Source organism: Erpetoichthys calabaricus, chromosome 11 (assembly GCF_900747795.2).
Source record: "Erpetoichthys calabaricus chromosome 11, fErpCal1.3, whole genome shotgun sequence".
NCBI lineage: Eukaryota > Metazoa > Chordata > Cladistia > Polypteriformes > Polypteridae > Erpetoichthys > Erpetoichthys calabaricus.
In genome coordinates this window covers 101061116-101078711 of record NC_041404.2, presented here as the reverse complement: position 1 = coordinate 101078711, position 17596 = coordinate 101061116, and the positions used below count along the sequence as shown (strand labels likewise).

The 17596-nt window shown below is 40.9% G+C and overlaps 1 protein-coding gene across 1 annotated transcript in view; it reads right to left on the bottom strand.

Moving 5' to 3' along the window:
- The window catches only part of bcat2 (branched chain amino-acid transaminase 2, mitochondrial), a 322343-nt gene that overhangs the window by 107448 nt on the left and 197299 nt on the right, over positions 1 to 17596 (bottom strand). The window contains exons 6-7 of the mRNA XM_028813656.2: positions 646 to 809; positions 411 to 553 (exon numbers count right to left, since the gene is read on the bottom strand). Of these exons, the coding sequence (XP_028669489.1) occupies positions 411 to 553; positions 646 to 809 (307 nt within the window). The remainder of the gene's footprint in view (positions 1 to 410; positions 554 to 645; positions 810 to 17596) is intronic.

Sequence of the window (17596 nt, the reverse complement as noted above, 5' to 3'; positions counted from 1 at the left end):
AAAGTGTTTTGGGGGCATATTTAGGTTTCAACTATAAAAATAGGCATTTTTTTTAACCACATCCTTAATTCGCGGTTTTTCACAATTCTCGGGGGTTCTAGGAACGTAACCCCCGTGAATTTCGAAGGTGTACTGTATTCAAAGCAATGTGATATTTCACTGCAGTTTTACTGAACATTACATGGAATTTGTTATCCCATTCACTTATGACTACCAACTACCACACCTCTAGGGGAAGATCACAGAATAAGAAAATGGCGATAGGGTGTAAAACTAAATACACAGTCTGATACAAGTTATTCAAAAGAACAAAAATCTAAAAATCTAGAAATAAAGCTAGAAAGCAGAGATTCAAGCAAGATTATTTGGAATTCAAAGAAACCACCTTAATATACAATAGATACACACACCTCCATTAGTGTTCTTCCAGTAGATGAAAAGGTTCATTGTGCCAACCTCAGTGATTTCATGGTCTGGTCCATAAAGCCACAGAGCCTGCTGACAGCCAAGCCGTGCAGCCTCATTTTGCACGTAGATGGTGGGACCATAGTTCCTGTAGGGATTTATCAAGGAAAAAACTATTTAAAAGTGCTGGAGAGAAAATACTTATTAAGTAATAATATATACATTTGGAATTCTACTAACCCGCCCATTTTGCAGTCTCCAACTCCACCCTTCCAGGCTCTAACAAATCGTGGGTCAGCAAGAAGAGAAACAGGATTAAATGCCCCTGTAGTAAAGTAAGGTCCGACTGGTCCTATGATAACATAAAGGAGGGCATGGTTGGGCTTAGCAACTCCAAGAGAAGGCTGACAAGAAATAAAAGTGGAAAAATGTAGATATAACTTTTTGATTCAATATTTTGCTCTTTTATTATTTTATACTTTAACTAAACATTGTTAAGTCAAACTCTTCATGTGATAATATACTATTCATGTGATGAAGTTTATACAACTAAAATTATCAATTTGAACAAAGAAACAATTCAAGTGTAATTAGGATCATTCAAAAATCTGTGCATTTGGAAAGACATGTTGCAACACTAGATATATGTCTGCAGTTAGTGAAAATTATGAAGACACCTCCTGCTCATTTTAAACAAATTCTTATCAATAAAAGGCAACTGCATCTGTAACAGAACTTACATTCATAGCTATAAGCATGAAAGAAAAACACTGAGACAGTGTATAAAAAGAATATTGAATTAAACTGGTATTATTCAAATAATTTGTATTCAGCAAACTTCAACTTAAGAGCCCAGCATGTTATAGAATAGTTATAAAAAACAGATTAAAAATGTAACATAAATACAAAACAAAATGTTAAAATATAAACAGAAACAACCTGCAACACAAAGACATAATAAACATTTGGCTGAAATCAAACAAAACAAATTACTAGGACCAAATAACATTTATCCTCGAGCCCCTGAAGAGGTTAGTGAGTACTTGTATAAACCCATGACACATGTTTTTAGGATGTCACTGCACACTGTGGTTATTCCAAAGTCTAGAACAGGGCAAACACTATCCCGTTATATAAAAAGGGTGGTTGTGCAGGTCCAAGCAAAGTAAGCTTACAGATTAATTAACAAAAGGAATTATTAAGGAACAGATTAAACAACAAATGGTGAAAACTAGAGTTTTACCATACTTCTTAAATCCTGCCTTCATGCCATAATCTGGACTGTTACAACAACAACAATACATCTCTTGACTTTGGCTTTGTTCCATCCACTTTTAAAATCACTTCTGTAACTCCAATGTTAAAAAGGTTTAGTCTTGATACTGACAACTGTTGACCTATTTCGAATTTACCTTTTCTGTCAACAGTTCATGATCATGGTGTAGCCTCCAAACTCACTAATTACTTAATGTCTAATAAACTGATGGGACCCTTCCAGTCTGGTTTCAGAGTGCAGAACTGCTGTGAAACTGCCATTCTTCGGATAATGAATGATTTACTTTGGCAGCAGACTCTGGACAAACTAGCATATTAATTCTGCTAGACCTCAGTGCTGTCAAGCCTGATGTTTTACAGTCCAGAATGAAGAACATTCTGGGTATCGCTGGCTCTGTCCTTGAGTGGCTTAAGAAACTTTCTTACATCTACCTCTGTAACATATCCTGTGTTTGTTCATCACTCTCCTTTACCAATGCTGAGAAACTTGTCCATGCTTTTATCACATTAATTATTATAACTCCCTACCTGTAAAAGTACAAGCCCCTCGAAATCTTATATCACAACTCCAGTTGACTCAAAACTCTGCTGCAAGAGTCCTTACACAACACAAAACAACAACAATCCGCACAAAACACCCATCCTGCTTCACCTTCACTAGCTCTCTGTGTCTTACAGGATTGAATATTAAATTTAATTACTGTATTAACCATTAAAGCTTTAAATGGCCTTGCACCAGACTACATCAGTGATATTCCCAATCACTACAGTATGCTCCTGTTCACCCACCATGGTCCTCTGATTCTAACAATCTTGTTTTGCCACACACTAACCACTCTGTGGGCGGCAGGGCCTTCAGCTGTATAGCACCCAGACTTTGGAATTAGTTAGATCAGCTGACTCAATTCATTCTTTTAAAAACAATATAAACCTCATCAGTTCGGGAAGGCTTTTAACTTAACCTAACATTCTGCCCCTTCAAGCAGTTTACCTCTCTGCCCAGATGCTCAGGAAAATTTGCGTGTGGGTGTTATATCACAAATTATATTATTTGTACAGGCTTTTCTTCTAGTATTGAATTTAGTATTTTACTCCGGTTTATTGTTTTTTTTAATTCTATTTAATGCTTTGTATATCCTGTATTTATCTGTTTTAGTGTTCTATGCAGAAAATATTTGTATTAAATGTTACATACTCCCTGCTGTTCTTTCTGAGACTGTGTGAAGCGCCTTGAGCATGGGAAAGGTGCTAAAGACAGTCATATGAAAAAGTCTGGGAACCCCTCTTAATTCATTGGATTTTTGTTTATCATTGGCTGAGCTTTCAAAGTAGAAACTTCCCTTTAATATAGGACATGCCTTATGGAAACAGTAGTATTTCAGCAGTGACATTAAGTTTATTGGATTAACAGAAAATATGCAATATGCATCATAACAAAATTAGACAGGTACATAAATTTGGGCACCCCAACAGAGATATTACATTAATACTTAGTTGAGCCTCCTTTGGCAAATATAACAGCCTCTAGACGCCTCCTATAGCCTTTGATGAGTATCTGGATGGAGGTATTTTTGACCATTCTTCCATACAAAATCTCTCCAGTTCAGTTAAATTTGATGGCTGCCGAGCATGGACAGGCTGCTTCAAATCATCCCATAGATTTTCGACGATGTTCAAGTCAGGGGACTGTGACGGCCATTCCAGAACATTGCACTCCTCCCTCTGCATGAATGCCTTTGTAGATTTCGAACTGTGTTTTGGGTCATTGTCTTGTTGGAATATCCAACCTCTGCGTAACTTCAACTTTGTGACTGATGCTTGAAAATTATCCTGAAAAATTTGTTGATATTGGGTTGAATTCATCCGACCCTCGACTTTAACAAGGGCCCCACAGCATGATGGAACCTCCACCAAATTTTACAGTAGGTAGCAGGTGTTTTTCTTGGAATGCAGTGTTCTTCTTCCGCCATGCAAAGCGCTTTTTGTTATGACCAAATAACTCAATTTTTGTCTCATCAGTCCAAAGCAGTTTGTTCAAAAATTAATCTGGCTTGTCTAAATGAGTACTTGCATACAATAAGTGACTCTTTGTGGCGTTGTAGCAAGGCTACATAACAGACAGTCAGGTTGGCCTTCTGGATTGTCTGTTACTTTATAATGTTGGCTGGGAGGGTGTTTTAAATAGCCCTTCAGACACCTTTGGTGACGTCCCAGTCTGGGAGGATCCCGCCCGAGTAAATTTTCCAGCTGCCTGTTGCCGGCATGAGGTTTCCATAACAACCGAGAGGGGCAAGGATTTTCGGCGGGAAACTTTTTCTTTTTAAGGGGAATGGTGGATCAAGGAAAGAGAGAGAAAAAAAGGAAGAATAAGGCTGAAGGCAAGGCGTCGACTATCCACACTCAAAGAATTATTCAGGATCTTACTTCACCCAGGGACGTCTGCTATTTATGGATGGCCACCCCGAAGAAATAATCAAGTGACGAATCCCCGAGAAGAGACCAGGTACTGGTGTTCTCCAGGTGCTCCCATCTGGTGAGTCAGATCCCTGAGTCTGCATTCTTCGTGATAGTCCGTGGAGAAGCCATTTCGCCAAAGGACTGTTGTGTTTCCTCCTGCCATACGGGAGGAACTGAACTGCAGGGTTTCTTGTTTTCTTATATTGTGGACTAAGTTAATTCTTTCTTTTGCGTTCTCAAAGAACAGTTTTTTTTTATTATTTACTTTTTTTTTTTTTTATTGTCTGTGTCAAACCGGGGGTTAGGATTTGGGCGCTGGGGAGGGCGTCTGGGGAAGTGGTTCACTAATGAGCACTCAGGCACCGGGCAAGTAAATGTAAACAGCAAATGTTAATATATTTATCAGTCCCACTTCCTGTTGCGTTTTATTTTTTGCCAATTATTTAAGGGGGCATAGGGGCAAGAGGGGACGAGGACCGAATATGGTAATGCTATTGCAACCTTCAAACATCGTCCACTCCCCTGTCAGGTTGTGAAGTGTAGGAATCACGTTCCTGTATTTTGCGGTTGCTACAGAGTGGTGCCCTCTCTGAGGAGGTATAAGAAGCATCTGTCATATTTTGGTTCCCTTTTAGTCCATTCTTTAAATAAAAAACAAAAAAAAAAAAACAATTCAATCATCCATGATGTCATTATGGCAATCGGGGCAGGCGATTGCCCCGCCAAGTGACTCCTTGTGTGAAGAAGTGGTAGCCACGTTATGGTGAAGGCACATTCGGCCGTCCGAGAGAGAGCAAGCCTGCTTCAATCGATGCACCTGAGTGATTCGCCCAGACCTGATGAGGCGGATAACGATGGCGCTCCGCCCCTGCTTGCTGAGATTACGGAACGGATCAAAGCACTTGACGAGCGGATCTCATCCATGGCTGACAGCACCCTATCTCGCAAAGATGCTTTGCGAAATTATATAGATGACTCGATGGAAAAACTGCGAGAATATGTGGAGGAGCAGATTATTGGGCTGGAGCGGGATGTTGTGCAATGCCTGGAGAGGCGTGATCAGCTATGGAAGGAACATCTTCGGCGCGAAGTGCGGAATAATCTGCGTTCATTTGGATCAGTGAATGCGCATTCCACTCCCCGGGAGGCAGCCCACACTGTGCATTCGTGTACTCCGCCAGCCATACCGTCCCTTTGCATGGAGTTTCCTAAATTGGGAGAGTCGTATACCTCAGAGGACATAATTAATTTCGTTGAACAGGCAGATGCTTTTCTGTCTGTTGCTCCAATGGGGGAAGATGAACTTTTGAGGGTGATTAATGCCTCTTTGAAGGGACCTGCGAAAAGTTGGTGGCAGGCAAGCAAACAGACCATCCACACCTGGGATGCTTTTACGAAGGATTTCCTGGAGGTGTTTCTCCCAGAAGATTATGAGACTGAATTGGAAGAAATACTTCGGTCCATAGTTCAAGCTCCAACACAGAGCATCCGAGATTTTGCATATGATTATAGGGCTCTATGTTTGAGATGGCGACCTGAGATGAAGGAAGAGGAAGTAGTGCGTTGAATATTGATTGCCTGTAACAACCCTTTTGGCTGGGGGGCTGAGAGGGATTGTGACCACCGTGGATGGTGTGGTAAAGGTTGGGTGTGCAGTCGAACGTGATTGGGCATCTAACAAGGGCTACTGGGAGAGTGTTCATGCCAGTAAAAAGGAAACCCAATCCACAAAGTCGACTAAGCAATCAAAAGGTGGACAGACTGAGGCAGGATTCTCAGTAGTATCCACTATAGCTACCCTCTTAGTGATCCCAGTCCATATTCGAGGCTGGTGTGTGGACACAGTAGTAGATACAGGTTGCCATTTCACACTAATGCAGAAAAGCTGGTGGAACAAAATAGCCAGATAAAACGAAAAACTTCTGGCTACCTCGACCATTAAGTTTATCATGGCCGATGGGACTGAGCACCGGGCCCTGGGTAAGGTCTCGCTGAGGTATTTACTGCATTATGTGGCTTGGAGGATGGAAACCTATATTCTAGAGGATGCGCACCTGTCATTGCCTTTGCTCCTTGGTCTAGACCTTATCACTGCAGTAAAGATGACCATTCATTTCCATCTTAGAAAATACATGGTGCCAGGCAGTGGGGAGCATCCCTTTGTAGCAAAGGTCCGGGAAGAACTGCATATTTGGGATTTTATGCTGCAGAGTTGGAGGCCTGTGAGACCAAAGATCCGGATATTGTTTCAAACCAGCTGGATGAAGTTAAACCTCTGCTTCGCCGATGGCCGAATGTATGGACGAAGAAGCTGGGGGCAATATGGGTGGTTACCCACGACATCCACACTGTGAATGAGGTTCCGGTGCGTCATCGCACTTATCGAGTCTCGCCCCTAAGGAAAGTGATTATTAAAGAACATATCGGCAAGATGTTGGAACAAGGGATCATTGAGCCTTCATCATCAGCATGGGCGGCACTTGTAGTTTTGATAAAGAAAGCAGATGGAACATACAGATTCTGTGTGGACTACAGGGGACTTAATGCCAAGACACTCTTAGATGCATACCCCATGCCTCAGGTACAGGAGATTTTGGAATCCCTGCACGGAGTGGCCATCTTTAGTACATTAGATCTACGCAGTGGTTATTGGCAAGTGCGAATGGCAGAAGGCAGCATACATAAGGCCGCAGTTTCCACACCAGAAGGTTTGTTCCAATTTCGGGTCCTGCCTTTTGGCCTGAAGAATGCGGGGCACATTTCCAGCGTTTGATGGAGCAGGTTTTGCGTGGGTTGATCGAGAAGATATGCTTTATCTGTATAGACGATATTATTGTTTTCTCCCCTGACCTTCACCAACACCTCCGGGATTTGGACCTTGTCTTTCAGTGACTGGGGCAAGCCCAACTGACGTTAAATGTGAAGAAGTGTCACCTCACACAACCGCAGATTCATTTTTTAGGGCATGTGGTATCAGGAAAGGGCATTAAGGTTGATCCTAAGAAAACCTTGGCTATTCAAAACTACCCTCCGCCCTCTGATCTACAAAATTTACAAAGGTTTCTTGTTCTTGTGGGCTGGTATCATAAGTTTATCCCACAGATGGCTGACATAGTGGCCCCGCTCAACCACTTGAAGAAAAAGGACATTTCCTGGAACTGGACCACACCGTGTCAGGAGGCGATGGACCAACTAAAGGCAGCACTGCAATGTCTGCCCATCCTGGCTCAACCAAACCAACAGTTAACTTTCCAAGTACACACTGATGCTAGCAATGTAGGGCTCGGGGCGGTCCTCACACAAAATATGGATGGAATGGAGAAGGTGATTGCCTATGCATCTAGGAGTCTGAGAAGCCCTGAAATCAACTATTCTGCTTCTGAAAAAGAGTGCTTAGCTGTGGTTTGGGCAATAGAGAAATGGCATCATTTTGTAGAAGGGGTGGAATTTAAAGTATATACGGATCACAATGCCCTGACCTATATTTTTAATCAACCCAAAGTATCATCACGCCTTACCCAGTGGGTATTGCGCCTTCAATCATTTACATTTAAAGTTTTTTACCGGGAGGGATGCAGCAACATTGTTTCTGATGCATTGTCAAGAATACCAGAGATGACCGGGGTGGTGTGTATGGCTATAGCACAAAGCCAGTGGTGTGCCCTGCCTTTAAGTTTACAGGATATAGCACAAGCTCAAGATACCTGTCCGGCCTGCTTGGAGCTTAAGGAGAGTGTTGCTAAGGCTGAACCTGGCCGCATTCATTTCAAGGAGCTACAAGGGGTGCTTTATAGGTCCATACCATATAAGAGCAGGGGCACCAAGCTCCAAATGGTACTCCCAGAAAAATATATACTGGAATTTCTACACTATTATCACAATAGCCCTTTTGGTGGACACCTGGGGAAGTTAAAAACCCTACTGAGGTTACTAGAAGTGGCATGGTGGCCGTCGGTCCGCAGAGATGTGTGGGACTATGTTAAAAAGTGTCAGATCTGTCAAAAGTATAAAACTCCACCTGGTAAACCAGCAGGGGAGCTTCAATCCATGATTCCTTCGGAGCCAGGAGAGATGTTGGGAGTCGACTTTATGGGACCACTGCCATCTTCTACCACCAAGAAAACTATATTGATGGTGGTAGTAGACTATTTTTCTAAATGGGTAGAGCTTTTTGCTCTGCCCGATGCTAAGACTCACCGGATCTGCACCCTCTTAAAGAATGAGATTTTCACTCGGTGGGGGGTCCCCAAGTTCATTGTATCGGACCGTGGTCCTCAGTTCACCAGTGAAATAATGGAAAGGTTATATTTAGCTTGGGGTGTAAAGCGAAGATTGACAACAGCATACCATCCCCAGAGCAATCTAACAGAGAGGGTGAACCGGACCCTAAAAACAATGGTTGCATCCTACGTTGGAGATTGTCATCAAGACTGGGACAAATGGCTTCCTGAATTACGGTTTGCCATTAACACGGCGGAGCACGAGGCGTTGGGTGAAACTCCTGCACTGGTTGCCCTGGGTCGTCAAATCAGAGGCCCACTCGATCGGTTAATGGAATCCGTCCCTTTGCCAGATACTCCCCAATATCGTACGCTGGCAACCCTAGAGGAGTTAACGAAAGAAGGTACAGGCTAGGCTGGTGAGGTCAACCTCAAGACAAGCCAAGTATCACAATGCCCGTCATCGGAAAGTGCACTACGAGGGGGGAGACTTGGTCTGAGTTCGAACTCATCACTTGTCTGATGCTGCTCGTAAATTTACCTCTAAGCTTGCGCCCAAATGGCTAGGACCAGCTATTATTTTAAAGCAGCTTGGACCGAATAATTACCGGGTACAGAAAGGGACTAACTCTGAGTCCAAAATAGATACGGTTAATGTTAAGTAGCATTAAACCATATTACGGTCCCCCCTTGGGGAAACCTGTGGGGGGGGGAATTATGTAGCAAGGCTACATAACGGACAGTCGGGTTGGCCTTCTGGATTGTCCGTCACTTTATAATGTTGGCTGGTTGGGTGTTTTAAATAGCCCTTCAGGCACCAGTCTGGGAGGATCCCGCCTGAGTAAATTTTCCAGCTGCCTGTTTCCGGCGTGAGGTTTCCATAACAACTGAGAGGGGCAAGGATTTTCGGCGGGAAACTTTTTCTTTTTAAGGGGAATGGCGGATCAAGGAGAAAGAGAGAAAAAAATGAAGGATAAGGCTGAAGGCAAGGCGTCAACTATCCACGCTCAAAGAATTATTCAGGATCTTACTTCACCCAGGGACGTCTGCTATTTATGGGTGGCCACCCCTAAGAAATAATCAAGTGACGAATCCCCGAGAAGAGGCCAGGTACTGGTGTTCTCCGTGTGCTCCCGTCTGGTGAGTCGGATCCCTGAGTTTGCATTCTTCGTGATAGTCCGCGGAGAAGCCATTTCGCCAAAGGACTGTTGTGATACCTCCTGCCATATGGGAGGAACTGAACTGCAGGGTTTCTTGTTTTCTTATATTGTGGACTAAGTTAATTCTTTCTTTTGTGTTCTCAAAGAACAGTTTTTTTTTTATTATTTATTTATTTTTTTTTATTGTCTGTGTCAAACCGGGGGTTAGGATTTGGGCGCTGGGGAGGGCGTCTGGGGAAGTGGTTCACTAATGAGCACTCAGGCACCGGGCATGTAAATGTAAACAGCAAATGTTAATATATTTATCATTCCCACTTCCTGTTGCGTTTTATTTTTTGCCAATTATTTAAGGGGGCATAGGGGCAAGAGGGGATGAGGACCGAATATGGTAATGCTATTGTAACCTTCAAACATCGTCCACTCCCCTGTCGGGTTGTGAAGTGTAGGAATCGCGTTCCTGTATTTTGCGGTTGCTACAGCGTGAGTGCAGAAACGGCTTCTTTCTCATCACCCTGCCATACAAATGTTCTTTGTGCAAATTGTGCTGAATTGTAGAACGATGTACAGATAGAGCATCTGCAGCAAGATGTTCTTGCAGGTCTTTGGAGGTAATCTGTGGGTTGTCTGTAACCATTCTCACAATCCTGCACATATGCCGCTCTTGTATTTTTCTTGGCCTGCCAAACCTGGGTTTAACACCAACTGTGCCTGTGGCCTTCCATTTCCTGATTACATTCTTTACAGCTGACAGTTTAAACCTCTGAGATAGCTTTTTGTAGCCTTCCCCTAAACCATGATACTGAACAATCTTTGTTTTCAGATATTTTGAGAATTGCTTTGAGTGTCCCATGCTGTCACACTTCAGAGGAGAGTCAAAGGGAAGCACAACTTGCAATTGACCACCTTAAATACCTTTTCTCATGACTGGACAAACCTGTCTATGAAGCTTAAGGCTTAATGAGCTAATCCAACCAATTTGGTGTTGCAAGTAATCAGTATTGAGCAGTTACATGCATTCAAATCAGCAAAATTACAAAGGGACCCAAATTTTTGCATAGCCAGTTTTTCACATTTGAATTAATTTCATACAACTAAATACTGCTTCACTAAAAATCTTTGTTCGGAAAACACTCCAGTACTCAGATGTTCCTAGGAAATGAAAGACATACCACGGTTATCTTTTTTGTTGAAAGTAGAGTAAATTATTATGCAGGCTGAGAGGTGTTCCCAAGCTTTTTCATAGACTGTAAATAAAATGTATTATTATTATTACTATTACTTATTATTTTACTGAACAATCAGAATGGGTTCAGACAAGGTAGGTCGTGTTTCACTGATATGCTGGAATTCTATGAGGAAGCAAGAAAAGGTTATGATCAACATAGTGTAAATGCTATGCTTTGTCTTGACTTTCAGAAAACATGAGCACATGGGCATAAAACTAAAAGAACTGGGAGTTTAGGGTGTAGTGTGTAGATTAATGCATAATTGCCTTAAACACAGGAAGCAGATGGTTATAGTGCAAGGGGCCTTATCAGAATTAGGTGATGTTAAGAGTGGCGTCCATCAGGAGTCAGTGCTAGGGCCACTGCTTTTTTTTTTTTTAACATACTGAATATAAATGATTGGGATAGGAATATAAACAATAAGCTGGTTAAGACTGCAGATGATACCAAGCCAGGTGGAAAAGGAAATAATTTAGAATCTGCTAAAAAATTAAAATTTGCAACACAAAGACATAATATATATCTTGGCTTTGATAGTATACCGGATGAAGCAGATTAGATTTGTGGCAGATAACATTTAATGTAAATAAATGTAAAGTATTACACTTGCAAAGTAAAAATGTCAGATTTGAATACACAATGGGGGTCTGAAAATTGAAAGTACTGCTTATAAGAAGGATTTAGGAGTCACAGTGGACTTGTCACTATCAACGTCTACATGCTGTTCAAAAGTCATTATGAAGGTTAATAGAATGTTAGGTTATATTGAAAACTTGGATCTTTTGATTTTTAAACTCTGGACTCTTTAATCCCATTTTAAACAGTTTTAAAGACTGCTATAGATTGATTTTAAATTGTGTCTTTACAGATTTGAATCTTGTATCTTTTAGAATCTTTGTTACAAATTGCTACAATTACCTCTTTTGTAATGTATCAGACCTGGAGTAATTAAGATCCAAATGGAGAACCAGCCTGCAATAGGCACTTATTGATTATTCTTTTAATCATTGTTAATTCGTTGAGACGTTAGGTGTTTAAATTTGGGGTGCATGCTGAGAAAAAATGTCCAGAGCAGAGCAGTAGACAGAAGAGCAGATATAGGAAAAACAAAAGAAAGAACAACACAAAGAAACAGGCAAGATTTCTGTGGTCTTTTAATGACTCTTTTTCAAATACTTTTCCTAACCCTTTTAAGACTTTTTTCAGATGAGATGTATGTCCCACTTTTAACACCAGCGGTTTAACCAAGTTTTTATTAATTTTGCTTTTTTGTAATAATACTGATTTTATATTGTTTATTTGGGTCAAGGTGTATTGTTAAGAGCACCTGGAGGTGTTGAATGCCATATTCCCACATGGGATAGCAGCTGAGAAGTGATGTCTTCAAAAGAAAACAAGTGGGTAGCTGTTTTGCTAATTAGAACAGGTGGTGCTCAGGCTCAAGACAACCGTTTGGCCTGCACAGCTAGTAAGTCTCTTTGCTTGAGGTAGCTGTCCACATGGGGCGTTACAAAGCAGATGCCACACACTCATATAAACAGCATAGTTAACAGTAACCAAAATAATGAACACAGAAATCTCCATAGCAATATATTCAAGGTATAGCGATAAGAGCACCTGGTGTGGGTAACTGCCATATTCCCACAGCGGTTAGCAGCTTTGGAGGGGACCTTCAATAATAAAAGCAGCACTGTGAGCGGGCACCTGCATTGGTGATTGACACTGGTGAAGGTTAGGTCTGAACAAAACCTTTTGGCCTGCTTATGCTGAGCTAGCAAATCTCTTTGCCTAAAGCAGTTATCCACGCACAGTTAAGGCTTTACAGGTGGGGCACTAAAAAGCAGCTATATTAAGCCAAAATTCCACAACAATACAGCCTGTTACTTTTAAATGAGTTCAACAAGAACACACAAACACAGTTGGAAACTTTTTAAGAGTTTTTTTTCACACAAACATGGCAATGTTTCTTCACACAGAGAACCAGAGACACATGGAATAAGTTGCCAATAGATGTAGTAGACACTAGAACTTTGGGGTCTTTCAAAACTAGACAAAGTTATTTTGGAGAAAGTAGGTGGATAGGAATGGTGAATTTTGTTGGGTTGAATTGCCTGTTCTTGTCTAAATTTTTCTATTGTTTGAAATTCTGCAAAGCTGTACATCCGCAAAGAGAAAAGAAAAGAGTGACAAGGGAAAAATCAACCCTGATATGTGGCTAGAGAGGAAGCAGTTTTCTTACAAAAATTGCCAAAAATAGGACTCAAAACACCACCGCTAAATAATATGACAGCTGTTTGTGCATTTAAAAAAGTGGCTATTTTGCAATGACATACACAGTCTCGTTGAAAATAAAATTAAAGAATTGCCTAACAAAAGCAGAATCTAAATGTTTATTCTTTTGATGTCTCAAAATGGGGCACCTTGGTAAAAATTGTAACTAGAGAATGAAATGCCAGATGTTTTCTTCAGCACAAAAACATCTGGCATATCAACAAAGAGGATGGAGCTGCATCCATAAAGAGGAACTGGAGAAAGGAACCTGTGAATTCACCAGAGTTGGAGAAGAATGTGCATAATATAAGATCCCTGTCAAGGTAAAGTCTAAAACAAGTGAGAGGTATGTAGAAACATGTACTCTTTGATCCTGGTAGTAGAGTAGCAATTTATATTGAACATCTTCAAGAAATATTAAACCTTTATGGAAAAAGAGCTCAAGTTCTCCACAGAAGAGTGGGTAAAGATGATGCTAAATGAAAAATGATAACTCAATGTTTTATGATTGTAAATTATTAGTTATTACCACTTTTCCCTTGTGGCAATCAAATTTTGTTACCTGTCCAATTACACTTGCTGAGCAAACAGACCCTAGCCTAGTGTTATTTGAGTATGTTTACTTTTGTTATAAGTCATTTTGGATAAAAGCTTCTGCCAAATAAATAAATGTAAATGTATTTTATCAGACTTGTAAGTTTGTGGTCTTGAGGATAACATATACATTCATTTACAAAATGTCTATATGTAGAAATCAAAGAAACTATTTCAGAGCAGGAGGACATTATGAAATAGACATATCTTGAGGAGGTATATAAACCATTTATAAATACAGAGGTTGGTATATTAATAGGTGTTAACATTCCTAAAGCCAATGAACCATGGTGAGCCATTCACAGTAAAGGAGAGAGAACTCATGTTATAAAGACTATACTTCAATGTATAATCAGTGGCTTTGTAAAGGAAAGAGACAATCTTCCAATAACAGATGGCTATAAGCTGCAAAACATACTTTTAATAGTGTGATAGTAATAGAAAGAGAAGTAATGTTTTTCTGACCAAATGGGTGAGTAAAAGCAGGGGACTCTTAATGTCTATTTCAGAGGTTAATGGAGCTCTTGAGGAAAAGAACTCCCAAGAGAAAATGTCCTGTCATGTCAAGTGGTGCATGAAAACATGACATTTCAAATTCCAGATAAAGTTACAAGATAAGGCTGCCAAAAGATTCTGTCTGTTGTTAGTTCAGTATATGATCTTCCTGGATTTTTAGCATATACTTCCTGCAGAGCTTCTGTTAACACTAGAATTACCAGAGTCTACGAAAAAACTCGTAGATCCGGCCCACCTTAAATCGCTTCTTAAATCCGTTCACACCTCTCCGCCAGCGTCTTTTGTCCTCTAAATGTGCTGATAAAAGACAAGCTGCCAGCAGCCGGCTATTCCATCCCCACTCCGACTTAGAACGTGAACGCACTTGTCCCAGCTCATGCCTTGATTGATTGTCTGGGAGTGAACTGGAGTTTTAGAGTTGAAATAATAGATCGTTATTTGGAACACACGCATTCCATGTGTGTACCGTTTCTACAGTAATATGTGTAAACACATTGTTAAAACAGAAACTTTTTCATATTTTAGTAATAAATGTTACAAAATGTAAGCATAAACTATAGAATGTGTAAAGCCCGAGTTCCTAAGATCAAATAAACACTTCCACAAAAGCTTCACACAACCTACAACAGTTTCCGTGGTGTAGCGCGCTAAGATTTGCCTCTCAGAGCAAGTAGCTTTTCTCTGCCTCACAAACATGAGTTCAATTCCCCGCTGGGGATAAAGTGTTACTTCTTTTTTTTCTTTTTAACCTCAAACGGACATAAAATTTGTAAATTGGTATGCACTGTCAGTTAATGAGATCGTTATATTTTCATGTGGGATGCTCCTTTTAAAATATTTTTTTAACAATTGAGACTGTAATTAACATGAACAACTGTCCTTATAACTTATTTTTTTCAAGATCCATAACACACAGACAGACAGAGCACTGCGTAATACAGACACAGACAGGCAGAGATATACAAATAAACCCGGAAGGCACATGTACTGAAAGAAAAAAAAAATCAACATGTGCGTTGTTCCCGCAGCACTGAATAAGCTCACGCGCTCCAACATCATCCCTCCCCCGATCTGACTCTCTAAGTAACAGCGCAAGTACAGACACAAATCAAGTGCATGTGTGCACTGTATAATATTAACAAAAAGAGCAGCTTACTACTGAAAACGGCAAATTTAGGAGTGAGTGGGGATCGAACCGGGACTCTTGATTACACTTGGTTTGCGTCTGTACTTGTGCTGTTACTAAGAGAGCCAGATCGGGGGGAGGGGTGATGTTAGAGCGCGTGAGCTTATTCAGTGCTGCAGGAACAACGCACATGTTGATTTTTTTTTTCTTTCAGTACATGTGCCTTCCCTGTTTATTTGTATATCTCTGCCTGTGTCTCTGTATTACGCAGTGCTCTGTCTGTCTGTGTGTTATGGATCTTGAAAAAAATAAGTTATAAGGACAGTTGTTCATGTTAATTGCAGTCTCAATTGTTAAAAAAATATTTTAAAAGGAGCATCCCACATGAAAATATAATGATCTCATTAACTGACAGTGCATACCAATTTACAAATTTTATGTCCGTTTGAGGTTAAAAAGAAAAAAAAGAAGTAACACTTTATCCCTGGGGGGGAACTGAACTCATGTTTGTGAGGCAGAGAAAAGCTACTCGCTCTGAGAGGCAAATCTTAGCGCGCTACGCCACGGAAACTGTTGTATGGTGTGTGAAGCTTTTGTGGAAGTGTTTACTTGATCTTAAGAACTCGGGCTTTACACATTCTGTAGTTTATGCTTACATTTTGTAACATTTATTACTAAAATATGAAAAAGTTTCTGTTTTAACAATGTGTTTACATAGATTACTATAGAAACGGTACACACATGGAATGCGTGTGTTCCAAATAACTATCTATTATTTCAACTCTAAAACTCCAGTTCACTCCCAGACAATTAATCAAGGCATGAGCTGGGAAAAGTGCGTTCACGTTCTAAGTCGGAGTGGGGATGGAATAGCCGGCTGCTGGCAGCTTGTCTTTTATCAGCACATTTAGAGGACAAAAGACGCTGGCGGAGAGGTGTGAACGGATTTAAGAAGCGATTTAAGGTGGGCCGGATCTACGAGTTTTTTCGTAGACTCTGGTAATTCTAGTGTTAAGGAGCCTGTGCAGAGACGAATGTCAATGGGATTAAGTCAAGTATATCCAGCAATGGAAAGAAATGGATAGATAACTTAAAGCTATTTGAGGAATATAATGCAAGTAGATGCACCAAACCCATATGGTTTGGACATACAAAATTCATACAAATGTGGCATTTTGAAGATGCCAGTGAAGATGGTTATGGCACTGTTACATGTAGTAAGTTCTCTTGATCAATGACAAAAGCAGAAAACATTCCGTGCCTGAAATGGGCCAGTACTAACCCTGGCATCTATTTTAGCGTGCCCACTCTTTGATCAAATGTTTAAATGTATCTCTGTCTTCAAATGTCACTGTATTGCCATAAAAAGAGTACTACCAGCACTTTGCTTACTCTTTATAGGAAAATCAAGACTGGCATCACTGAAGCATATCACAACTCAAAGGCTGGAGGTAACAACTGCTGTTGTGGTGGTAAAAATAGGCAATATGCAAAAAAAAAAAAGAACTTACAGTATCTCTTCAAAACTCTAAATTCTATGTAGTATTTTAATACATTTCAGATGAAAACACTTGATTCAAGACATCTGTTGCCAACCAAATGCACAACCTTTGCAATAGAGGGATGTCACATCTGCCTTAAATCCACCAGATCAAGCATTAAGCACAGAAAATGTAATTAAAAGCAAAACACTGATATAAGGCCCAAATATGATTGGCCAAAAAAAGATCAAATAGACTAATTGTCTGATTATAATTCAGAGATTAAAGTCTGTACAGTTAACAGCAGTGTGTCTGTCTGCGGAGAGAGTGTCGACCTTGTCGAGAGGTTTACTTACCTCGGCAGCGACATTCATGTCTCTGGTGACTCTTCATATAAAGTCAGCAGACGGATTGGGAAAGCATGGGAGGTCATGAGGTCACTAGAAAGGTGTGTGTGGCACTCCAGATATCTATGCAAAGGGACAAAGGTCCAAGTCTTTAGAGTCCTGGTGCTTCCTGTCTTGCTATATGGTTGTGAGACACATACGCTAGCCACTGACCTGAGATGAAGACTGGACTCCTTTGGTACTGTGTCTCTTCTGCTCATCGAGTCCTCAATGAACATATTCCTGCATTGTGAATGAGCGTCAGTTACGGCACTATAGCCATGTGGCGCGATTCCCCGAGGGCGATTTAGCTCGCAGCTGGACCAGGCCAAGGGGACACCCATGTATCACCTGGCTGCGGCAGATAAAGGGTAATTTCCGGAGGGTGGGATTGGACCATGTGTCTGCCTGGGGGGGTTGCCAACCAGGATCCTGAACCGTTTTGTCATGTGATGGGTGTGACAACATGCTGTACCAGT